Raw genomic sequence first — 25,782 nt, forward strand, 5'->3', positions numbered from 1 at the left:
ATGGCAAATGTCCATTTTATGGCAAATGTCCATTTTATGGAAAACGCTCCCATTTTATGGCAAATGTCCATTTTATGGCAAATGTCCATTTTATGGCAAATGTCCATTTTATGGAAAACGCTCCCATTTTATGGCAAATGTCCATTTTATGGCAAATGTCCATTTAATGAGAAATGTCCATTTTATGGCAAATGTCCGTTTTATGGAAAACACTCCAATTTTATAGCAAATGTCCATTTTATGGCAAATGTCCATTTTATGGCAAATGCTCCATTTAATGAGAAATGTCCATTTTATGGCAAATGTCCATTCTATGGCAAATGTCCGTTTTATAGGAAATGTCCATTTTATGGCAAATGTCCATTTTATGGAAAACGCTCCCATTTTATGGCAAATGTCCATTTTATGGCAAATGTCTATGGAAAATGCTCCCATTTTATGGCAAATGTCCATTTTATGGAAAACGCTCCCATTTTATGGAAAACGCTCCCATTTTATGGCAAATGTCCATTTTATGGCAAATGCTCCATTTAATGAGAAATGTCAATTTTATTGCAAATGTCCATTTTATGGCAAATGTCCATTTTATAGCAAATGCTCCATTTTATAGGAAATGTCCATTTTATGGCAAATGTCCATTTTATGGCAAATGCCCATTTTATGGCAAATGTCCATTTTATGGAAAACGCTCCCATTTTATGGCAAATGTCCATTTTATGGCAAATGCTCCATTAATGAGAAATGTCCATTTTATGGCAAATGCTCAATTTAATGGGAAATGTCCATTTTATGGCAAATGCTCCATTTTACGGCAAATGTCCATTTTATGGCAAATGTCCATTTTATACGAAATGTCCATTTTATGGCAAATGTCCGTTTTATGGAAAACGCTCCCATTTTATGGCAAATGCTCAATTTAATGGGAAATGTCCATTTTATGGCAAATGCTCAATTTAATGGGAAATGTCCATTTTATGGCAAATGTCCGTTTTATGGAAAACACTCCCATTTTATGGCAAATGTCCATTTTATGGCAAATGTCCATTTTATGGCAAATTCCATTTTATGGCAAATGCTCAATTTAATGGGAAATGTCCATTTTATGGCAAATGTCCATTTTATGGCAAATGCTCCATTTAATGAGAAATGTCAATTTTATGGCAAATGTCCATTTTATGGCAAATGTCCATTTTATGGCAAATGCTCCATTTTATGGCAAATGTTCCTCTCCCTGGTTATCTCCCAAACTTTGCCCACGCACTGATACGGACAGCGCCTGCTCAGGAACCAAACCACCACATCAAACTGTGCCACAAAGCCTTGCCCACTGGCTGAGGCTGCTCCTGCCCAGGGGACTGCCCTGGCCATCAGGTGGCTGCTGTGGGACGTGGCTGTGGGCACTGCTCAGCATTCCCTGGAGCTTTCCTGGCACAGCTGGAGCTCGCTGGGGTGCCCTGGTGTCTTTGGCAGGGTGGCAGAACCACGTTGTCCCTTGGTGCTGCCTCAGCCTCCACCCCAGCTGAAATCACCAAGGCTGTGGTTGTTAATCCCCCAGATTAGCATTGCCCAGCGAGGTTTGGAGCCTGGAGGTGTCCAAGGAAAGCCTGGAGGTGGCACTCAGTGCCCTAGGCTGGTGACAAGGTGGGCATTGGGCAGTTGATCCTGGAGTGCTTTTCCAGCCCCAATGAGTCTGTGGTGACTGAGTTTCTCAGGTGTGGCTGTGTGTGCCATTGTCCCTTCCTGTGAAGCTGGAGGAGGATGTGCTGCCTCTCAAGGTCGAAACAGGTTTGTTTGAGCTCTTGGGGATTTAACTTCAGTCCCTTGGGTCCCCTTTCTCTCCAGCCCCACGGCAGCCACCTCTAACTAATGGTTTTAAGCTCACACACCTTAGATCCTCCCTTGGAGGAGCTGTCACCTTCACTTTACAGAAAAGTTGAAATTTATTTGCAAAGATTAGTACAAACTTCATGACTGGCAGTTTGTGTCCAGGTCAGAATTCAAATACCTGCAGCAGATGGAGTGAGGGACCTGGAACTTGAGGGTGATGTGGAGCTCTTGGGAAGGCCCTGTGCGTGGTCAGAAATGAGGAAGAGACATTTGGAAATCCCTCCCAGGCAGGTCCCTGGCATGGGCCCTCAGCTCCTTGTGTGCTGTGTGGTACCAGGGCCTTTCCCACCTCCTGATTATTTGGATTTTAACCCCAGGTGTGGGTTTGAACAGCACTTCTCATTGTAATCCATCTATCAAAAACGAGCAGTGCTGCTTGAGGAATCCCTGATGTATTGATACTCTGCTTCCTTACAGCCCTGTGGCTTCCCAGACCTAAATGTGGGGTAGAATCTGTATTTCTAAGAACAAAAAAATCATGTTCAGCTGATAAAATGATTTACATCTGCAAGTATCCAATATGTAATGGACTTCTCCCAGTTGGAGGGAATAAGGTGGAACAAAGGAGGTGTCAAGGATTGTTCCTGGAAATGATTAATATTTTAATTTAGGTGATGAGCAGTGAAAGATCCTCTGTGCCATGGAGGTGCTATGTGGGGAACACACAGCTCCCACCACCTCTGTCCCCTTGGTCACTTCATATTTTTAATATTTTTTAACACAGCTACCAAGTGCTCTTAAAGAATTCTTGGAAGCAGTACTGCCTTTTGCAGTGACTTACCTCAGGTGTTAATTTGTGATTTTTAATACAAATCTCAAAGGTTTCAGTGGAGACTTGCAGAGAGACAGTTTTGGTGCCCTGCATGTGGTGTGCATCCCTGAAAAGGCCAATGGCAGAGATCTCACCTGCCCACAGCTCCTTTGCTGCTTTGGTGGCAGCAGGAGCACTCAGAAAGGAATTTCCTTCAGGGAGGTCTCCTTCACTCTGGGGTTGTGAGTCCTGCAGTTGGGAGTGCTGTTCATCTCTGATTTGGTTGGTGCTGTAAGGGCAATATGAGATGGGTTTGGGAAGATCCCCAAATTCTTCCAGCAGTGGAGATGTGGATGAATTCCCAGCAAGTGGCCATTCCCAGCGACCAGGTCAGGCTGGAAAACAACGGCCTCCTGTTGTCTGGGGGGGATTAAGCCTGGAATTTGGGGGGATAGAAGTACTGGATTTATCACCAAAATGAATATTCACGAGTCCCTGATCTGCTGGTTTGCATAAATCAGATCTCCCTGTACCCTGCTAGGGATGTGTGACAGGGACTGAGGCACACAGATGCATCCAGGAGGGGAATGTAGGTCACCCCCAGGAGCTGCTGTCTCACAGGAGTGTCATCTGCTTCGTTAAGAATAGATTAATTGGGAGGAGACGATCTAGCTCTGGTGCTGCTGGTGTGTCCTGGCTTTGCAATTCCTCTGGATTGGTGTGGGATTGGGGAAACTCGGCCTGGAGGGGCAGTTTTATAAAGTGCTGGGAAATGGGGGCTCAGCACAGAGCCAGGGGGTCACTAAGAGCTTGAGCAGCCTCTTGGAAAGAAAATACACTTGGGTTTAAGCATCTCTAATTTAGCAAATTTTGTGTTAAAAGCTGAAGTGCTTAGTTTGGATTTTGGGAATCTACTGCAGTCCTAAAAATAGATGCTGGAATTAAATAAGTTTTTTTTTTTTTGAGATACACACTCTCATGCTAGCAAATGTCACTGGATAAGAGTCTTTAACTTACCTTTACAGAGTGAGATCTAGTCATAATTCCTGTTCTTGATACCTGCTCTACAAAATAGCAATTTTCAGGATACTGCAGGATCCCCAGCAGGTGGGTTCAGCTATTCCCATGGGATTTTCTCTGCTGCTGCTGTGAATGTTACCCAGAAAAACCCTTTTGTGTAGCATGGTGTGGATGGATGGAGGCTGCTGACCTTGGGACAGAGCAGGGAATGTTTGCCCAGGTGATAATTCAGGGGGAAAAGCAGAGTGCAAGGGCTGGTTTGGTGAGTGGGAGATGAGAGAGCCTTTGGGGGATGGACTCAGGATGGGAGGGCTGGCACCAGGGACTGGATGTATGGGAAAAAATCTGTTAACACTGATCATGTCATCAGTTGTGGCTGGTGGGATTAAAGCAATTAAATCACTTGACTCCGCTCCCATGGTCCTGCCAAGCCCAGCTTGATCCAAACCAGGCTCCCAGACAGGACCTGCACCTTCAGGGAGGAGCTTCTCCTACCCTGTGGAGCTTTCTTAAACCATGGTTGGCCTGGGTGATCTCAGAGGTCCTTTCCAATTCCATGACTGCTCTGTAACTGAGCTCAGTGCACATTTCCCAAGGTTTCAGCTAAGGTGTGTGTGTTACTTTACTTCATGTGAGGTATGTGCTGACTTTATTCAGATGCAGCTTCAGGTGCTCTGTCAGTGCTGAGCTGTCACGACTTGAAACCTTGCAGAGCAGGACCAGTGAGTTCCTGCTGCAGCTCTGCTTTGCACACTCTGCACTGGCAAAAACTTCCTGCAGAGAGGGTGAAACACCTGAATTCACTGAAAATTCACCGAATTTCTGCTTTGCTAACACAGAGATCCATGATTTACTCATCCTGTGAGCTCTTTGTGGCCCCCTTGCTCCCTGTGGGAGCTCTGCTCCCCCCAGGCGCTGGGCTCTGTGTCTGAACAAGTCAGGCAGGAACTCCCCATGCTGCCCTGAGTCAGTGCAGCTCGGGAGGCTGGGAGGGAACTCCCCTGTCAGTTTGTACCACGAGCTGGAGTGCTTTGGAGAGCTTTTATCCTGCTCTGAGTAGTGTGGGAGTAGCCTGTGGTAAGGAGGGCTGGGAATGTGCAGCGTGGCGGATCCTGAGCTGTGCTGCCTGCCTGTGCTGGGGCCCTGCATTATTTATAACCTGCCTTGCAGCTCTTTGTGTGGGCTTGTCTCAGGCCAGCAGCAGCTCTTGGCTTCTCTGATCCAGGTGTTGTGGGCTTGGAGATTACTCCTGGGTCCCCTGCTCTCCGTGCCTGGCTGGGATCTACTGGCACTATGACACAGGGATTGGCTTCGTGGGCAAAGAACAGGGGTTTTGGGAAGGAATCCCAATATTCCCCTAACTCAGCTTTCCCCTGGAACCCTGGCAGTGTCCAAGACCAGCTTGGCCAGGGTTTTGATGCCTGGAAACACAACACAAACTTTTCTACCTGGGACAGTGGAAGGTCTCCCTGCCCATGGCACACAGTGGGACAAGATGAGCTTTAATGTCCCTTCCCCCCAAATCATTCTGGGATTCGGTGAATGCTATTTTTTTCTATTTCCTTGGAGAACTCATGGCCACAGGAAGGATCCATGCAGGAATGGCTGCTCTCCCAGGGATGTGTGTGCTGGTTCTGTGTACACACACAGCAGCAGGTGAGCTCCTGTGCAGGGGCTCTCCCCTGAAGGAGGAGGAGCAGCTGCTGCATTTACTGCATTTACTGAGTTACTCTGCTGTTTACTCAGGGGATTAAGTGTGTTTGAGCTCTGAGAGCAGGGTGTGTGCAGGGCTGTGAAGCTGGGGCATCCTCCTGCAAAGTCATGAGCAGAATTCCTGCTGCCTGCTGGCTTTAAACCAGGAGCATCGTGTGTTTGCATCTTGTCGGACCCAGAGCATCCACAGGCTTCTTGTGTTGGTTCCATCCCTGGATTTTTGTTGCTGATCCAGCTGCCTTTCCCTCTTCCCACTGTCCTTCCCATGTACCTGACCGTGCTACACAAGGAAGAGTTCAAATGCAGTGCAGTGCCTCACTCCTGATGAATAAATGTTTTGTTAGAAAGGGTAGCCACGGCCTGAAGTGTCAATTCCTTAATCTGGAAGTTCCTGGTACTGTTTAAAAGAAGCCAGGTGATCCCAAGCTTTCAGGTTTCCTCATCACCATCTCTCTGATGATTTCATTGTCAGTGAGTGAGTGGTTTGATTTCTTTGGAGTGAGTTTTGGGGCTGCCTAGTGACCCCTCGTGCTGTTTTATTGAAGTTTTCTCCTGAGACAGAAGAGCTCCCGAAGCTCTGATGGTCAGAGATGCTCCTGTTAGAGAAGTTGTTGGGACTGGGGGAGGACAGTGCGTGTTCCATCTCCCTGTCCTGGCAGTTCCTCCCCTTTGCAGCTGGGTGCTCTGCTGGCTCCCAGAGGTGGCAAAGCCTGATTGCAGGAGCAATTTCCAGGAGTGCCAAGGCTTGTCCCAGCCAGCCTAGAGCTTCCCACTCCCTCCCACATCAAGGAGTTTTCCTGATAAAACTCAGCCTTTCCCTCGAGCCTTTGCCAAAGGATGAGGACGGGAATAGCTTCGGATTCTCTTTCCTGAAGAGAGCTGTGATTCTTACAAGTGGTGCTGTTGATGGAGGCCTGTTCCTTTATCTGCCATGGATGAAGCAAAGGAGACACCCCAAGGAGCTGGGAGGGGCTGCAGGAATTGAAGCTGAGCAGTTTAATCACAGAATGGATCAGGGATTGGTTTGGGTGAGAATGGACCTTACAGCTCCGTGCCATGCAGGGACACCTTCCACTATCCCAGATTGCTTCAAGGCATGTCCAGCCTGGCCTGGAGCTCCTCCCTGCACGCAGCCAACTCAAGAAGTGCTTCACAGCCACAGGAAGGTGTAAACTTGTCCTTGCTGCCTCACTTTTTGGGAATTCCTGCGTTAAGGAAGTGCCTGGGCAGGCAGAAGGAAACTGCTGCTGTCTTCACTGAATTAACAACTCTCCCCTTCACAAAGTGCGAAGGAACGAGACCTCAGGACTCACAGCAATCCCAGGAGCACAGGCTGTGCCATACCTGGAGTCAGTGTGGAGCTGGGATCCTCCAGGTGTGCTTAGAGCTTACACAGAGCCCAGGAAACAGCCCCAAAATGCCTTTATTTAAATTTAAAAAATAAATAAAAGAGAACTGACAACAGCAGCAATAATTAAGCCTGGGAGCTTTTAAAATTGCCAGATTAACTTGGGGCTGGAAAGCTTTGTCTGGTCTTCCTAAACTCAACAATTTCATGCTGAGGTCCCCCAAGTGTAGAGAGAGATGGATTAACCTGAGTGTAGAATTCCAGAATCCCTGGGTTTGGAAAAGACTCCAAACACCATGGAGCCCAAACTGTGCCCAGTCCCCACCTTCTCACCAACCCAGGGCACTGAGTGCCACATCCAGGCCTGCCTGGACACCTCCAGGGATGGGCACTCCAGCCCCTTTCCAGGCAGAAATTCCTCCTGCTGCCCTCCAGGCCCTCCCAGTAACAAACTTTGCAAAGCTCTAAACTCTTGGAAGACAATGCAGCTCTTGTAAAGAATCTTTAATGCTTCAGAGTGTCATTTACTCGGGGCAGGCAGCCCTTAATCTTGGTTATCAGCTAAGATAATTATTAATTATTTCGTAAGAAAGCTTCAGCAGTAAATCCACTTTCTCTTTCCAAGGAAAGCCCGGCACAAGCGCATCAGGCAGGAGCTGAGAGTTCTGCTTTTAATTAAGCTCTTAATGATCTCAGTTCCTACTTAAGTCCTTCAAAACATTTCTCCTGCAAGGGATTCAGAGCTGCAGAGTGTGCACGAACACCATCCCAAACCTACATCTTTAGTGCCAGTACAACTTTCCTGAAGTTTTCTAGGAACTTTTCTCCCTCCTTCACTCCTCAGCACAGAACAAGGTCTCAGTGTTTGTTTTTCCAGGTGTTGTCCCCAGCACTGGGACTTTGCTGGGACAATGATTTCACTTGGAAGCACAAGCTCAGACAGGAGAGTTGATTTTGGAGAGGCAATAGCAAACCCCAGGCCTGGGACACGGGCACTGCTGGATTCCAGCTGGATACCTGTGGAAGAACACGTGGATTACTCAAACATACACAGCTGGCAGGAAAAAGAACTCAAGGATTACACAAACATACCCAGCTGGCAGGAAAAGCCTTGACTCCTCACCCTACTAAAACATAAAACCCAAACAAAAACTGAACTCTGTTTTGGTGGTACAGTGACTTCATTTATAGCTGGCAAATTTGCAGGCTGGATAATCCAACAATGATCTCCATCCTCATCCCTGAAAGTGCCCAAGGCCAGGTTGGACACTGTGGCTTGGACCACGCTGGCATAGTGGAAGGTGGCAGCAGGTGGCACTGGATGGGTTTTAAAGTTCCAACCCAAACCATTCCATGATTTTATAGTCAGCTGAGGCTCTTGGAGAAGCTCTGGCTGAGGATTCATCGTGCTCAGAGTGACCCAGCACTGGGAGGAGCCCATCTGGGCACGGCCATCTGCTCCTCGGGAGATGGGCTGTGCCCTGAGTTCTGCCAGGGCGACCCAGGTACTGAGAGCTGTTCTTGGAGTCACACTTAAAAATCCAGGCTGTTCTCAGAGCCTGTGGAACAAAGCTGGGCAGCTGGAACACACAGGATTTAAATTGCAGAGTCAGTGAGGCTGGAAAAGGGCTCTCAGACCATCCCCAGCACTGCCCCATGTCCCCAAGTGCCACATCCACAGAGCTTTTAAATCCCTCCAGGGATGGGGAGTCCACCCCTGCCTGAGCAGCTGTGCCAGAGCAGGACAGCCCTTTCCAGGTGGGAATTGTTCCCTGCCAGGGCAGGACAGCCCTTTCCAGGTGGGAATTGTTCCCTGCCAGGGCAGGACAGCCCTTTCCAGGTGGGAATTGTTCCCAGTTCTGTGCCAGGGCAGGACAGCCCTTTCCAGGTGGGAATTGTTCCCTGCCAGGGCAGGACAGCCCTTTCCAGGTGGGAATTGTTCCCTGCCAGGGCAGGACAGCCCTTTCCAGTGGGAATTGTTCCCTGCCAGGGCAGGACAGCCCTTTCCAGGTGGGAATTGTTCCCAGTTCTGTGCCAGGGCAGGACAGCCCTTTCCAGGTGGGAATTGTTCCCTGCCAGGGCAGGACAGCCCTTTCCAGGTGGGAATTGTTCCCAGTTCTGTGCCAGGGTAGGACAGCCCTTTCCAGGTGGGAATTGTTCCCTGTCAGGGCAGGACAGCCCTTTCCAGTGGGAATTGTTCCCTGCCAGGGCAGGACAGCCCTTTCCAGGTGGGAATTGTTCCCTGTCAGGGCAGGACAGCCCTTTCCAGTGGGAATTGTTCCCTGCCAGGGTAGGACAGCCCTTTCCAGGTGGGAATTGTTCCCTGGTCCCTGCCAGGGCAGGACAGCCCTTTCCAGTGGGAATTGTTCCCTGCCAGGGTAGGACAGCCCTTTCCAGTGGGAATTGTTCCCTGCAAAGGCAGGACAGCCCTTTCCAGGTGGGAATTGTTCCCTGCCAGGGTAGGACAGCCCTTTCCAGTGGGAATTGTTCCCTGCCAGGGCAGCACAGCCCTTTCCAGGTGGGAATTGTTCCCAACACCCACCCTGAGCCTGCCCTGGCCCAGCCTGAGCCCATTTCCCCGTGTCCTGTCCCTGTTCCCTGGAGCAGAGCCCGACCCCCCCTGGCTGTCCCCTCCTGTCAGGAGCTGTGCAGAGCCACAAGGTCCCCCCTGAGCCTCCTTTTCTCCAGGCTGAGCCCCTTCCCAGCTCCCCCAGCCCCTCCTGGGGCTCCATTCCCTCCCCAGCTCCATTTCCTGGTCAGTCTGAGGATGAATTTGTGCACGTTGGCTTTTCTTCCCCGAGCTGAGCAGGCGTGGTGCTGCTGCAGTGAGTGCACAGCAATTATTAATGAATTACAGACGAAGAGCAGTCGGTCCTGCGCTGCTCTTGGCCTGGCTTGGGTGGGATGTGCTGAGCTGAGTGGTAGAGGGTGGGCTTGTAGGGTGGGATGGGGTGTGCCTGTAGGGTGGGGTGTCCCTGTGGGATGGGATGGGATGTCCCTGCAGGGTGGGATGTCCCTGCAGGGTGAGATGTGCCTGCAGGATGGGATGGGATGTCCCTGCAGGGTGGGATGTCCCTATGGGATGGAATGGGATGTCCCTGTAGGGTGGGATGTCCCTACAGGGTGGGATGTCCCTGCAGGATGGAGTGGGATGTCCCTGCAGGGTGGGATGTCCCTGTGGGATGGAATAGGATGTCCTTACAGGGTGGGATGTCCTTACAGGGTGGGATGTCCCTGTGGGATTGGATGGGATGTCCCTACAGGATGGGATGTCCCTGCAGGATGGGATGTCCCTGCAGGGTGGGATGTCCCTACAGGGTGGGATGTCCCTGCAGGGTGGGATGTCTCTACAGGGTGGGATGTCCCTGCAGGGTGGGATGTCCCTGTGGGATGGAATGGGATGTCCTTACAGGGTGGGATGTCCCTGCAGCATGGAATGGGATGTCCTTACAGGATGGGATGTCCCTGCAGCATGGAATGGGATGTCCTTACAGGATGGGATGTCCCTGCAGGGTGGGATGTCCCTGTGGGATGGAATGGGATGTCCCTGCAGCCTGGAGTGGGATGTCCCTGCAGGGTGGGATGTTCCTGCAGGATCGGATGTCCCTGCAGGGTGGGATGTCCTTGCAGGATGGAATGGGATGTCCTTACAGGGTGGGATGTCCCTGCAGGGTGGGATGTCCCTGTGGGATGGAATGGGATGTCCCTGTAGGGTGGGATGTCCCTGCAGGGTGGGATGGGATGAGATATCCCTGTAGGGTGGGATGTCCCTGCAGGGTGAGATGTCCCTACAGGATCGGATGTCCCTGCAGGGTGGGATGTCCCTGCAGGATGGAATGGGATGTCCCTACAGGGTGGGATGTCCCTACAGGATCGGATGTCCCTGCAGGGTGGGATGTTCCTGCAGGGTGGGATGTCCCTGCAGGGTGAGATGTCCCTGTGGGATGGAATGGGATGTCCTTACAGAGTGGGATGTCCCTGCAGGGTGGGATGTCCCTGCAGGATGGAGTGGGATGTCCCTGCAGGGTGGGATGTCCCTGCAGGGTTGGATGTCCCTGCAGGATGGAATGGGATGTCCCTGCAGGGTGGGATGTCCCTGCAGGATGGGATGTCCCTGCAGGGTGGGATGTCCCTGCGGGATGCCTGTCAAGCTCCAGCTCCCAGCCCTGCCCTCCTCCTGCCCTACATTCCGCTTCCTGCCGCCCAGCGTCCTCCCCGTGCTCAATGGGGGCTTTGTTTGGAAGGAATGCAAACAAAATTCGGGCTGTGTGAAAAGGCCGCCTCATCATCTGTAGCTCTGCAGTGGACTGGAAAATTACGTTTTCTCCCTCCCTCTCAAACCAGTGGCCGTGGGTCTGTCACTTGTCCAGAACAGTCACTTTGTGATTTAGTGGCACAAGGGGGATCTTGGCAGGGGTTTGGGAAGGGGTAAAGTGATATGGAAATGATTATGGACTTAAAGCTGTTCTGCTGATGCAGCTCCTGGCTCTTCATTAACATCTTATACCTGAGAGCGCTGGGAACACAAATCCCTTGAGCCAGTAGTTGTGTGTCCACCAGGACACTGAAGGTTGGAACCTGCACAGGTACAGGTGGGGCTGTGGGCAGCATTCCTGTGGCTGTGGGGTGGAGGGGCCTGAATTCAGTGCCCAGTGTGAGCTGGCAGCCCCTGGAGCTGCTCCTGGGCCGTGGCTGGCAGAGCAGAGCAGATTGTTTGTGCCAGGGCAGTGTTTGCACTGGCCAGGAACTCTGTGAGTTCTTCTGTCCTTCCTAAAGCTGAGTTCAGGTTTGTCACACCTGTGGAATCCCAGAATCCCAGACTGGTTTGGGTGGGAAGGGAGCCCAGCCAGTGCCACCCCTGACACGACAGGGACACTTCCACTGTCCCAGGGTGTCCCAATGTCCAGCCTGGCCTTGGGCACTGCCAGGGATCCAGGGTGGGCACTCTGTGCCAGGGCCTGCCCACCCTGCCAGGGAACAATTCCCAATTCCCAATCTCCCACCCAGCCCTGCCCTCTGGCACTGGGAGCCATTCCCTGTGTCCTGTCCCTCTGTCCCTTGTCCCCAGTCCCTCTGCAGCTCTCCTGGATCCCCTCCAGGCCCTGCCAGGGGCTCTGAGCTCTCCCTGGAGCCCCTCCAGGCCCTGCCAGGGGCTCTGAGCTCTCCCTGGATCCCCTCCAGGCCCTGCCAGGGGCTCTGAGCTCTCCCTGGAGCCCCTCCAGGCCCTGCCAGGGGCTCTGAGCTCTCCCTGGATCCCCTCCAGGCCCTGCCAGGGGCTCTGAGCTCTCCCTGGAGCCCCTCCAGGCCCTGCCAGGGGCTCTGAGCTCTCCCTGGATCCTTCTCCTCTCCAGGTGAGCCCCCCCAGCTCTCCCAGCCTGACTCCAGCCCTGCAGCAGCTCTGGGGGCTCCTCTGGGCTCTCTGCAGCAGCTCCAGGTCCTTGTGCTGCTGGAATCCCCAGGGCTGGGGCAGCTCTGCAGGTGACTCTCACCTGGGCATGGAGCAGAACCCCCCTGTCCTGCTGCCACACTGGGGGACCAGCCCAGGGCATTGGAAATTTGGGGCTCCCTGTCCAGCCTCACCCACCAACACCCCCAGGCTGCTCTAAGCAGCAGGGGGAGGACTGGGAATGGGAAGGAAATGTTGGGCCCTGTGAGGATTTACCTGCTGTGAGCTGTGCTGAAGGGTAGCAAACATTTCCCTGTATTAATTGGAACATCTGGAGTTTGTAAGGTTTTTGTAAGCCTGGCCCCGTTCTTTTAGGTTTTCCCCTGAATTCCAGCTTGTCCTGCTGAAGGTGATAAATATCTTACACTTAATGAGGGAGTAATTTCATGCTCATCTTTAATTCATGAGCTCTTTCATTATCCCCGTGTGATGACGAGATGTCTGTTCTCCAGCCAGTCAGGTTTGTTACCCTCTTCAGCCCTTTCCTGAAGTGAATTTTCCTGGAAACCTCCCCAGATCTGTTTCCTGGGAAGCCTTTGTGTTTCTGCTGTTTGTTGTCAACAGCCTGACTGGACAGGCACTACAGCCATGCAGCAGTTTCCTTTTGCCAGTCTGGTGGAACTCCTCTGGAGGTGTTTCCAGGGAAATAGATTGTTATTTATAACAACCTTTCTGTTCTGAAGCCTGAACTGGTATTATATTGGAATGGGAGCAGACTATAACATGGGATTAGAGATTTATTTTATCCCCTGATACTAGAGTTGGCTAAATCACTCTCAGTGCAGAGAAGAGTTAATTTCTTTGGCTTGGTTAATAATTTACTTTATCTTAACACATAAAAAGTGGCTCTCAAACACTCTGCTGCATCTGGGCCCAGCCCAGAAGCAACTGTCACCAGATAAAATATTTAATTTACATGTTTGCTGTTCATTTGTTTGGTTGTGTTGCCGGGGACACGACGTGGCAGCAAACATCTCCCCAAAATGCTGAAAAAAATGCAGGGCTGGGTGGATGTGGGGCAGTTTTGATTCTTAGCAATCGATCATTGAGCAGGTTTTTATTTCCAGTCACGTTTGTGTGATAGTTCCTGCATTGATTCATAAATGTAATCTAATGTGAGGGATGCAGCAGTGCTGGGCTGGCTGGAGAACAAAGAGCTCTGCCCTGGGATGGGTGGGAAGCTCCAGGATCAATGAATGCCCAGCCTTGGCCTCAAATCACGGCAGATCTTTAAATCCCAAAATTCTTCAGGTCAGAAAAGCCCTCCAGGATCATCAAATCCCAGCTGTGCCCAATGCCTGTGGGAACCCAGAGCTTCCCTCTGGCTGCCCTGGGACCCTGGCAGGGGTCAGGAACCCCCCTGGACAGAGCCCCCAGAGACACTGGCTGTGATCTCTGTCCATGGAAAAGAGTTTTCAATCTTACAGGATGAATTACCAGCTCTGAGTGTTTGATATCAGTAATAATTAAGTGTAACACGGGTGCAAAAGTAAAATTTTAGGTTTCTAGATTAGGGGTTCAGAGGGGACAAGATGGAGGAATTGGGTGTGTCTTGTCCTTTTTCTCCTTCTTCATGCCCTCCATGTTTCACTGTGGTGTTGGCATTTTTCTGTTGGTTCAGGCTGGGGACACACTGTCCAACGTAGGTGACAGATATTGGCACGTTATTGTAAATCCAGCACAGGTAGTTTGTGGTATTTAATGTTTGTACCATCCCACTGAGGGCAGAGCCCCACACGCTGCCCTGCAGGACAGAGCTGCGGCAGGGCAGCAGAACATGGTAGAGATAAACAGAATAAACACCCTTGAAACAGCACAGACCAATTATGGCTTCTGCTTTGGCAGCGGGGCTGACAGACAGAGACTTTCTACAATCTCAGAATCACCAATACCCACAGATTCTGACACATGCCCACCTTGTCCCCAGCCCAGAGCTCTGAGTGCCACATCCAGGAATTCCTGGGACATCTCCCGGGATATCCTCCCCATGCCCAGCCCAGAACTGGGAATTTCTGTGCCCAGGAAGTTCTGTGTGCTGGGTGTTGGCTAAAAGGAGTTCAAGGCAGAGCTCCCATGCAAACTTCTTATGTAACGGTGCATTTCATAAATTCTGTTTAATCTTGCTTGGTATAAAGTGACCTTGTAGATTTGAGAGGGAAGTTTGGGATTGCAGCTGCTGCCTTTTTAAAAGTCTAAATATAAACAGGGTTTTGGAAAGCATGAGGAATGATCAGTGGTGTTCTCTGATTGAAATTGAAAGCCAGGATGGTGGCATGTAATTAATGTCAGAGCAGTTTGAGGGGATGGTTTGGAGCGTTCCTGCTGCTCTGCTGGAGCTCTGCTGTAGTTTTTGTGGGCAGCTTTGGGAAGAGAAGGTCGGATCCTGGGGCAGCTCTGGGTCCCTCCTGCCAGGAGAGACCTGGAGGGGCTGGAGCGTGTCCAGGGAAGGGAACGGAGCCCCAGGAGGGGCTGGGGGAGCTGGGAAGGGGCTCAGCCTGGAGAAAAGGAGGCTCAGGGGGGACCTTGTGGCTCTGCACAGCTCCTGACAGGAGGGGACAGCCAGGGGGGGTCGGGCTCTGCTCCAGGGAACAGGGACAGGACAAGGGGAAATGGGCTCAGGCTGGGCCAGGGCAGGCTCAGGGTGGGCAGCAGCAGGAATTTCTGCCTGGAAAGGGCGCTCAGGCCTTGGCACTGCCCAGGGAGGGTTGGAGTGCCCATCCCTGGAGGGGTTTTACTGCTCTGTGTATGTGGCACTTGGGGACTTTCTGTGTTGGTACTGAAAGTAAAAACCTTTTTCATGCTCTGTGCTTGGCTGAGCTCTCAGAGTCTGGGTGACACTTCTGCCAAGGCCTGGCTTTGCCTGTCCCATACCAAGGCTGAGGGTCTGCACAAGGAGATTGAGCTCTGATAATTCTCCTTTTCTTGCTGGTTAAAGCTTCGAGCGGCTTGAACCGCTCTGCATCCCTGTGGAAGGTGGGGATGGGGAATGAGGTTGCCAGAGCTCCAGGAGCCTTTGGCAATGCCCTCAGGCACAGGGGGGATTGTTGGGGTGTCCTGGCAGGGCCAGGAGTTGGACTGGATGGGGATTTTGGAAGGAGTTTTAAATAAGTTAGAGATGGGACTTCTGAGATTTTAGATAATGTCATTTATTGTTCTTATTCTTTACATAGACAAGAAGGGTGAGTTTGGCTTACATTGTTAAAGCATGGCTCAGAAGGTCTCAAGAACCGTAGTTACAAGACTTTTTAAGGAGTTATTGACTAATGTAACACTGCTAATAAGGATACTTCTGTTTTTGACCCAATCCTTAAATATTTCATCTTATGGACTTATGTTACAGTGTAAGCTTTCTTAGCTAATTATGTTGTGACACACAAACTTCCAGTACTACATTCTAAACTTCTTGTTTACCTTTGTAACTACTTTATTATTTTACACCTTAGACTCTAAAACTCTAACCTTTCTGAGACACTGTCCCTGCTTTAAATTATAAATCCGCGTTCTCACTTTCAGCACTTAAGTTTGGAAGCCTTTTTTAAGGTCTCAGATCAAATCCTGTGTTTAATTCTAAGCTTTGGCTTACAGGCCCAGAGTTCTGAGAGTTCTCTGTATTTTGGGTTGCAGCAGGCTGGATGGTCCCTGTGGCTCCTTCCTGCTCAGGGTGTTCCAGCTGTGCTGTGTCCCACCTCCCTTCCCATTCCAGTGTCCCTGGACATCCCTGCTTTACCTGGCAGTTCACTGAAAGAAGAAAAAAAAATCCCCTGCTCTGTCTCAGCCATTCAGAGTTCATGTGGAATTGATTTTTTTATAAATAAATAAACACTAATTACTTATTTATGTGTTTGTTTATTTTAGGGATAGACTTCAAGATTAAAACTGTTGAATTGCAAGGAAAGAAGATCAAGCTACAGATCTGGTGAGTAACACAGAGCTTCCTTCAGCAGCAGGTGTTGCTGGGGGGGGTTTGCTCTTGCTGGATTCCCTTCGGGGCTGCAGGTTTGCAGCTGTGTTGGGTGTTTCCACAGCTCCACGTGTGTTTCTGCAGCAGTTGCAGTGTTGTAACCACTGGGCCTGGCTGCTCTCTGGGTCAGGCTGCTGGCAAACCTCCTGTGGTGGGGGGGAGAGCATCCTCACAGGCTGTGATTTGGTGGGAAGTGGTTTTAAACTGGAATCTTTAAATTAGGAGTTGCCTCCAGTCCGTGACTATAAATTGACTCGTAGCCTTGCTTTGTGTCAGCAAGAAAATGCAATCCAGGGCTGCAGCAGGGCTGGAATTTTCCATGCTCAGCTGTGGAGAGGTTCTGTGTGACAAGAGGCACAGCCTCAGCTCCTTCCTTTGAGCTTCTGTGCTTTGAAGCAGAGGCTTTTCACCAGCTCAGGCCAGCAGAGCCAGGGGCTGTGGGGCTGGCTGGGCTCCCTGCTCACTTCTGCATTCTCCAGCTCCACTGAAGGAAGGGCTCTGAGCTGGGATTTGTCCTTTTTGTGCCACTCAAAAACCCCATGGCTTTGTAATGTTGGTGTCTGTAGATGCAGCTGGGTGTTTTCCAGTTTGGGGGAGCACTGATCTTTCCAGCCATCCCAGGATAACCATTCCAGGATAATCAGGAGCGATTATCCTTCCTCAGCAGGGCATCTGGAGCCCTCCTGTCAGCAGCACCCCGAGGAAGTGTGAGAACTGACAGAGAGCAGGTTTGGATGGGATTTGGGGAATAATTAGGAATTGTTCCCTGGCAGGGTGGGCAGGCCCTGGCAGCTGTGGCTGCCCCTGGATCCCTGGCAGTGCCCAAGGCCAGGCTGGACACTGGGGCTGGAACACTGGGACAGTGGAAGGTGTCCCTGCCACGGCAGGAGTGGCACTGGGTGAGCTTTCAGGTCCTTTCCAACCCAAAACATTCAGTGACTCTATGATTAAACTTAAAAAGAAATTGATGAAATGTAAAAACAGAAAATACAGAAAAATGAGGATATTTAATGCAGGTGTAAAGAGCAAGATGTAAATGAAGCTGTAGAGATTGTGGGGTTTAGTGCCTTAGGGAAGTGGAGTTGGGTGAGCTGAGATTTATACAGTGGCAACTTTTAAATGTCACAAAATTGGGAAGTTGTGGCCTGAATCTACTGCTTGTTTCTACCAGATTCAGATTGCACATTCGAAATGAAACTTGGAAAGCAGAAAACGAAACTCCTACAGAAAAAAAATATTAAAATAAATAAAATCTCAGTGTTGTTTCCTACTTTTCCTGTAGTTTGCCCAGCAGTTGCTCAGTGTGTTGTAGAGGTGTTTTGTGCAGTGCATCTCTATTTCCCCACTGCTTCCTGCCTTTGAACTCCCTCCAGACTTGCAGGAGCTGTGCAGCATTCCCAGAACAATGCAAGGCAGCAGGGGATGGATTTAGAGGAACATTTCCTGTGTAAACCTGAGCATGTTCTGCATCTGCTCTTCTTAAACCTCAGGAGATTCCCGTGGGCCACTTCTGGAGCTCGTCCAAGTCCCTCTGGATGGGCCTGTCCTTCAGGTGTGGCACCACACCACTCCACACAGCAGGACAGCTCCTTACCTCTTCTGGGTGTGGGAAGGGCCTCTGACAGCTTCACAGCCATGCCCTGACCTCTGAAATTATATTCAGGACTAAAGAACACAAAGGTCAGGCTGAATTAAAGCCTGCCTGGGGTGAGAAGCAACTCGATACCCAGTAGCTGTTGAAGCTGAGGGGCTGGATCAGAGTTCTCCTGCTGCTCCAAAGGGAAATGCACCTGCAAGGAGCAGGGTGGGACACAGATCTGGGCTGCCCTTCCAAAGAAATTAACCCATCCAGGGCAGATCCACCAGGAGAACTGCAAGGAGCAGGGTGGGACACAGCTCTAGACTGCCCTTCCAAGGAAATGAGCCCATCCAGGGAGATCCACCAGGAGAACTGCAAGGAGCAGGGTGGCACACAGCTCTGGGCTGCCCTTCCAAGGAAATGAGCCCATCCAGGGCAGATCCAGCAGGAGAACTGCAAGGAGCAGGGTGGGACACAGCCCTTCCAAGGAAATGAGCCCATTCAGGGCAGATCCACCAGGAGAGCTGCAAGGAGCAGGGTGGGACACAGCCCTTCCAAGGAAATGAGCCCATCCAGGGCAGATCCACCAGGAGAACTGCAAGGAGCAGGGTGGGACACAGCCCTGGGCTGCCCTTCCAGGGAAATGAGCCCATCCAGGGCAGATCCAGCAGGAGAACTGCAAGGAGCAGGGTGGGACACAGCTCTGGACTGCCCTTCCAAAGAAATGAGCCCATCCAGGGCAGATCCACCAGGAGAACTGCAAGGAGCAGGGTGGGACACAGCCCTTCCAAGGAAATGAGCCCATCCAGGGCAGATCCACCAGGAGAGCTGCAAGGAGCAGGGTGGGACACAGCTCTGGGCTGCCCTTCCAAGGAAATGAACCCATCCAAGGCAGATCCAACACTGTGTATCAGATTCTGGGTGTAATCTCAGATCCTTGAGGAACTGAGGATCTCCTTGGCTGGGTCATTGTCCAGCTCCTCTTTGGGAGAATTACTGCTGGGACAGTCACTAGTGATGGGCCTGCTCCAGGAGCTGGGAAAAAGGAATTCATGCACATTTGGGAGTGGAAACTCTTACAAAGGCTGGGAGCTGGAGGGGTTTGCAGTGCTGAATGGCTGGAAAAATATTAACTCTGTCATGGTACAGAGAAGGAATGAAGGACCAGAGTGAGAGATCCAAGAAAAGATGGTGCTGGCTTTGCTGAAGGACTTCAAAGGGACAGGGTAGTGGAGCTAAAAATTGAGTGTGGTATCTCTGTCACACATTCAGGAACTCAGGCAGAGTTGTTGTGAAATGGAAACCACAAGGCTTTGGCATCCCTGAGTTCCCAGAACTCATTAACATAACGGAGCCATTGAGAAATGAAATGGGATTTTCCTGATGGTGTGGGCAGGAGGTGAGTGTGGCAGCCCCACAGAACACGGGTTTGGTCAGCACTGCCTGGGGAGAAAGGGACTTTGTTAGGAAGAACAACTGGAAAAATGAAGATTCTTTGTGATGGCAGAGCACATCTTGAAAATCCTGGATTTCCTGAACAGGTGGGGAGGGTCTGATAGAACTTCCTGCCTTTTTCCAACACCAACATCAGCTCTGGCCTGAGGCTGGAAAATGGCTTGTGGAAAACATCAGGAAATTAAGTTTTGCTGGGAAACTCCTCGTGGGATGCAGGGGTAGCTGCAGGTGTCCATGGACAGGTTCACAAGGGGTTTCACAAGAGCACGGTCAGGTTTGGACTCCCAAATCTACAGAGGGGATCCCTGGTTCCAGAACTCCTTACCCACTGGGAAATGGAGGCTGGAAAACCTCAGGGCTGCCCAGGTACAGCTCTGAGGTGCTTGTCAGGAGACACAAAAAGCAGAGCTGGGTTTGTCATCCAGGGAAAGCACAGGCTCGAAGGAATGCAACTGGTGGCTAAAAGCCTCATTTTTTCTTTTTTTCCTACTTAGCTGCTCCTCCAGCTCTGCTATCTTCAGTGACATTTGTGTGTCAGCCTGTTTTCCTACAGTCTTCCTGACTGATTCCAAATTTTAGGAACAGCTTTGTGTCTTCAGTGTGCAGCTCCTGGCTGTGTGGAGGACTATAAAATAACATTTTTCTGTCGGTGCATCTTTGTGGGCAACACATTTCCACGGCCAGAGAAGTGTCCTCAGGATCTTGGTTAACTCAGCAATGAGCTCGTGTCAAAAAGAATTGTGTGGTGTGGCCATCCTGAGGCATCCCAGGGGTGGGAATTGCCTGTGATGGGCAGGTTCTGGTGTTCAGGGAGCCTGTGGTGACCAGAGCTGCACACACCTCCACTCCCAGGTGCCATCAGCCTCATTCATCTCTGCCATCACCCCTAGAATGTCTAGAAATTAATTCTGTTTGCTGAGGGCTTTTGAGACTCGAGGTGAGAGATGTTCCTCTGGCATGGCAGTCCCATAAAACAGTTGGATAATTCTCTTTACGGATTTCTCGTTAGTGGATCTCGTTATAGGTCTGGGGGTGCTCAACCTGGAGAAAAGGAGGCTCAGGGGGGACCTCAGCACTCCCCACAGCTCCTGAAAGGCAGCTGTGCTCAGGTGGGGTTGGGCTCCTTCTCCAGGAACTGACAGAGCCAGAGGTCACAGCTTCAAGCTGCACCAAATTTAGGCTGGATATTAGGGAAAAGTTCTTCACTGAAAGGTGATAAAGTTCTGGGATGGCTGCCCAGGGAGGTGGTGGAGTCCCCATCCCTGGGTGGGTTTAACAAAGCCTGGATGTGGCACTGGGTGCCAGGGTTGAGTTGAGGGGTTGGGGCTGGGTTGGACTTGATGATTTTGTTTAACAAAGCCTGGATGTGGCATCAGCGTTTAGTTGAGGTATTTGGGCTGGGTTGGACTCGATGGTCTTGGAGGTCTCTTCCAACCCAGTGATTCTGTGAATTCTGGGAATGTTTTCCTGGCTGAGTATTATTCAGAAAAGCTGAAATTTGCCAGTCAGAGCACAGAACCCTGGGATCCCTGAGGTGGGAAAATCCCTTCATGGCCATGGAGCTCAGGCAGTGCCAATCCCCACCTTGTCCCCAGCCTGTTTTTTTTTAAACCCCTGCAGGCATGGGCACTCCAAACTCCCTGGGAAAGGCCTGAGCACCTTTCCATGGATCCAGCCTGTCCAGATCCCTCTGCAGAGCTTCCTGCCCTGCAGCACAGTTCTGCAAAAGTAACAACAGTGGGACAGTAATAAAGTTCTTGGGATTATTTTGCTAGGAATTACTTGGTTTAATATGTTGAAGACCTTCATTTTGAGCCACGTGGACTGGCAGGATGCTCACAAATCATCAGAGCTGATCTTTCCTTGCTGCAGCCGTGTAGATCTTTCATCAATAAATGATAATATATGTCAAGGTTTCTTTAGTCTCTGCCAGGTCAGCTGGAAAGCTGTCCCAGAAATTCCTTTCTCTCTAGGTTAAACCTCTAATATGATACAGCTTATGCATATTTTAATGTTGGCATGAGAATAATTCCAATAGACTTTTCACTTTCCTTGAGCTTCTCCTTTCCCCAGTCCCACAGGACAGCCTCCTTTGTCTTCACTAAGCTGAACATCCAAACTCCCTCCCTTCCCTGCCGTGTCTCCTTCTCCTTGGCTGTTTCAACAATCCTTGCCCACATTCATGTCAGCTGGCAGGGTGAGCCAGTTTGTGCCTCCAGCCAGAGCTTTGGAGCCTGCTGCACCTCCCAGAGGTTTGCACAAAGGGCTGGGGAGCCAGGGCAGCAGCCAGCCCTGGTGCTCCCACTGTCTCCTGCCTGTGCCCAGGGAAGATCCAGCCCTGGTGGGCACCCAGAGAGCCATAACTCAATTCCTGTTTGCCTCAGCCAGCTCTAATCTCCAGCCATTAGGAGTTATCTCTGAATAATGAATGGAGAATCCATTAACCAGGGGAAAGGGCAGCTGTAGTATTTATTAAAAAAAAAAAAACAAAGGGAAACACACCAGGTTCTTTGCTTCTTCCCTCCCCAGCTTTCTTCTCTTCCATTAGCTGAGCTGCAGTTGGCAGGAAAAGCAGTGGAGGAGTTAACCAGGCGAGTCAGTTGTAGGATGTGACAAGCAGTGAGTAGCAGCTCCGTGCTGCCAACGCCAAGCTGTGTGAAACCACTCAGAATCGGTGCTGTGACAGCTGCTGGCCGTGGCAGGAGGGAGGAACCACAGATCCCAAAAGTCTGCTGGGGTTGGTCAGGCTTCTCCAGCACTGTCCTGCTGCTAGGGGCCAGGGGGAGGGAGTAACCTGGGGGAAGGGGCTGGCAAGTGGCTGCAGAACTGGGGAGAGAGAAAAGAATGAGGGTGTGAGTGGGGATCTGTGGAGATATTTTAGAGGAGTTTGTCCTGAGTGAAGGGAAGGATCCCTCTCTCTCTCTGGGATATGTTAGGAAAGGATTAAACTATCAATTAAACATCAATTAAAGAATTAAACTCCCCCAAATTACTTCATAATATCCTAGAATGCTTTGGGTGGGAAGGGACCTTAAAGCCCATCCTGTTCCAACCCCTGCCTTGCAGGAACACCTTCCAAACCATCCCAGATTGCTCCCAGCCCAGTGTCCAGCCTGGCTTTGGGCTCTGCCAGGGATCCAGGGTGGGCACCCTGTGCCAGGGCCTGCCCACCCTGCCAGGGAAGAGTTAACAGCGGGGACAAGGAGAGAGACACCTTTTCAAGCCAGAAAAGGTGAAGCTGTAAAGTTTAAATCCAGTCAAGGAGTAGATTTAAACTAATAATAATTCCAGCTGGCTGAAGAAACGTCACTGGAAAAAGTCCTGTGAAATTCAGTGCAGCCAAATGCCAAGTCCTGGAGTTCATTGTGGGATGCCAAAGCAGAGTGCTCCTCGTGAGGAGTGGGATGAGGAAACAGGAATGCCTGGAGATGTCCCAGCGTGGGGCTGGATATCCTGGGTGTTTTGGGACATGGGCAGTTGGGAAGAGCCCAGAGGCAGTGGGAGCTGGGGCTCCACCTTGGGCAGCCAGTGCAGGGTGGGGAAGGTTCCAGCAGCACATCAAACATCTCAGGCACAGTGTGGGACCCCTGGGTGGGTTGTGGAGCTGGGAGTGGAGTCAGTGACCTCCCGAGGCCACAGGCAGGGATCCAGGCCTGTCAGGGCATCCCTGTAGAGGCTGCTGGGCTGGGGACCCCCCTGCCTGCCCTTCTGCTCTGGTCCTGGTGTCAGCAGCTCCAGGAGCAGATGCACAGCAGTGGCTGAGTGTGCCAGGGGCTGTGGGTCAGGGAGACATGGGCCTTTCTGGGGGGGTTACAGGGTGTGTAATCTTGCTTTAAATTTGGAGACACCTTGGGGTCTACCTCGTCATGGAATCACTGAATCACAGAATGGTTTGGGTTGGAAGGGACCTTAAAGTTCATCCTGTTCCATCCCTGCCATGGCAGGGACACCTCCCACTGTCCCAGGTGGCCCCAAGCCCCAGTGTCCAACCTGGCCTTGGGCACTGCCAGGGATCCAGGGGCAGCCACAGCTGCTCTGGAATACATTTTTTCTAAATTAATTTTTTAATTAAAAATAAAATTAAAACAAAACGTTTAAAAACTGAAACTATTCTCCATCAAACCAAGTGGGGAGGTGCATGTCCATGACAAGAGTGCGGTGTCTCCGCAGGGACACGGCGGGGCAGGAGCGCTTCCACACCATCACCACCTCCTACTACCGAGGGGCCATGGGCATCATGCTGGTGTACGACATCACCAACGCCAAGAGCTTCGAGAACATCAGCAAGTGGCTCAGGAACATCGATGAGGTGAGTGCCAGAGGGCCCCAAGGCTCCCCTGAGCTCTGCTCTGCCAGGGCTTTCCAGCTTCCCTTTTCCCCTGGCCAGGTCAGGACTGAAGGCACTCGAGAGGCTGGGTTGCATTCAGACTCTGTTTGTTATTTTTTATTTATCTTACAGTCTCACAGCAGTGAGTTCTGCAGTTCTTCACTAGCACAAAATGACCAACTATCTCTTGGTACAGGGTCTTTTAAGGCTAAACTATCCAATTAAGAAATGACACAAATTCATCCTCCAGGAGTTCTGAGATGGCAAGAGAGCAGCACAACTGGCAGTTCCTGCTTTTGTTAGGCTGCTCCCAAGTGGAACAAATGTTTGGATTTCCCTAGAAAGCACAGAGATGGCCCTGTAGAACTGAGCACAGGTGAGGCACTGCTCAGTGGAGCCCTGAGGTGGAGAAAGCAGCACAGCAAAAATGAGATGTTGGGATTTGGATTTCCCAGCATGAGAAGTGGGACAGGGTGGTGTTTGTGGAGAAGTGCCCTGTGTGGTGGGAACAGGACAGGAAGAGACTCAGCAATGGGTTGGAATAAATTTGAAACTGAAGCCTTTGGATTCTGCAGTTGCTTTGTTAAAAAACTCAGAGGTGTCCCAGGTGAGGGATGGATGTCATTGGTACCATCGGGGCTTTTGGTGGCCTCGTGTTTTCAGTGTGGCCCACAGCTGATTTCAGGTGCATTGTGGAGGCTGCTCAGGGGCTGTGGCTGACAAATTAGGGACAAAACAATCCTGGTTTTGTTACTAGAGAAACTCAGGAGTGGAGTGTCTTTGCAGAAATCACAGAGGCATTTGGCCCCCTGATTTCCTCCCCAGTCCCTCTTTCTCCCCGGGCTCATCCCTCACAAGCGGGGAGGAGAAAACCATTAACCAGTGCTAGGAAGTCATTAGGGGGCTGGGGTTAATTAACAGCTCGTTCCTCTGCCACTGCAGTGCCTGCAGCTCCACGGTGGGCAAAATGTCCCCAAATTTCAGGCCTGGCCACACCAAAGTGAGGCAGGAATTTTGGGTGTGCAGGGGGAGGGAGGTGTGTGGGCCTGTAACACAATCCCTGTGTCCTTCCAGCACGCCAACGAGGATGTGGAGAGGATGCTGTTAGGAAACAAGTGTGACATGGAGGATAAAAGAGTTGTCCCTAAAGCAAAAGGTGAACAGGTGAGTAGCAAACAAAAACTTCTTTATCCGAGTCAGCAAATCACTGCCAAGATTTCTGCCTGCCCCAGTGGGATGTGCCAGGGCATGAATGCAGGAGCTGATGGATGTGAATCCTGGGAATGTTTTCTCAGAAACTGCCGTGAATGGGATGAGTTCAGCTGCAGTTTCTACTTCCTTTGATAACTCAGAATTTCCAGTCCATCCCTGAAGTTCCTCATCGTGTCACACTGTGTGTGGTGTCCGTCCTCTTGGGCACAGACTTGGGATTATTGAGTAGATTTTAATTGTTCTCAGTGGTGACATTCTGAATCTCCTGAGCCACCTCACCTGGCTGCTGCTGCTGGTGCCTGTTGGAAGGGAGTCACAGAATCCCTGGGGCTGGGGAAGAGCTCCCAGACATTGAGTCCAACCTGTGCCCAATCCCCACCTTGTCCCCAGCCCAGAGCTCTGAGTGCCACATCCAGGAATTTCCTGGACACCAAACCCGCTTGGGCAGCCCCTGCCAAGGCCTGAGCGCCCTTTCCAGGCAGAAATTCCTGCTGTGCCCACCCTGAGCCTGCCCTGGCCCAGCCTGAGCCCATTTCCCCGTGTCCTGTCCCTGTTCCCTGGAGCAGAGCCCGACCCCCCCTGGCTGTCCCCTCCTGTCAGGAGCTGTGCAGAGCCACAAGGTCCCCCCTGAGCCTCCTTTTCTCCAGGCTGAGCCCCTTCCCAGCTCCCCCAGCCCCTCCTGGGGCTCCGTTCCCTTCCCTGGACACGCTCCAGCCCCTCCAGGTCTCTCCTGGCAGGAGGGGCCCAGAGCTGCCCCCAGCACTGGAGGTGCCCCCTGGCCCTGCTGCCACCCCAGAGCTGGCACAGCCCAGGGCCAGGGGCTTCTTGCCCACCTGGGCACACCTGGGCTCATGTCCAGTCTGGTATTCCCTGCTTTATGAATGCTGCTGATCCCAAAGTGGTGGCATTCCTGGAATATCCCCAGCATCTCTAACCTCCCTCTCTCTGTTTGCTGCAGATTGCCAGGGAGCACGGTATTAGGTTTTTTGAAACTAGTGCAAAAGCAAATATAAACATTGAGAAGGCATTCCTCACATTAGCAGAAGACATTCTTCGAAAGGTAGGTGCTCACAGCATTCCTTT

The 25,782-nt window shown here is 51.2% G+C and overlaps 1 protein-coding gene across 1 annotated transcript in view; it reads left to right on the plus strand.

Annotated features, from left to right (window-relative positions):
- RAB10 (RAB10, member RAS oncogene family) overlaps positions 1-25,782 on the plus strand; it is a 43,098-nt gene that overhangs the window by 15,021 nt on the left and 2,295 nt on the right. The window contains exons 2-5 of the mRNA XM_041714918.2: positions 16,021-16,081; positions 23,331-23,469; positions 24,562-24,651; positions 25,658-25,759. Of these exons, the coding sequence (XP_041570852.1) occupies positions 16,021-16,081; positions 23,331-23,469; positions 24,562-24,651; positions 25,658-25,759 (392 nt within the window). The remainder of the gene's footprint in view (positions 1-16,020; positions 16,082-23,330; positions 23,470-24,561; positions 24,652-25,657; positions 25,760-25,782) is intronic.

Source organism: Taeniopygia guttata, chromosome 3 (genome assembly GCF_048771995.1).
Source record: "Taeniopygia guttata chromosome 3, bTaeGut7.mat, whole genome shotgun sequence".
In the NCBI taxonomy this organism is placed as follows: Eukaryota; Metazoa; Chordata; class Aves; order Passeriformes; family Estrildidae; genus Taeniopygia; species Taeniopygia guttata.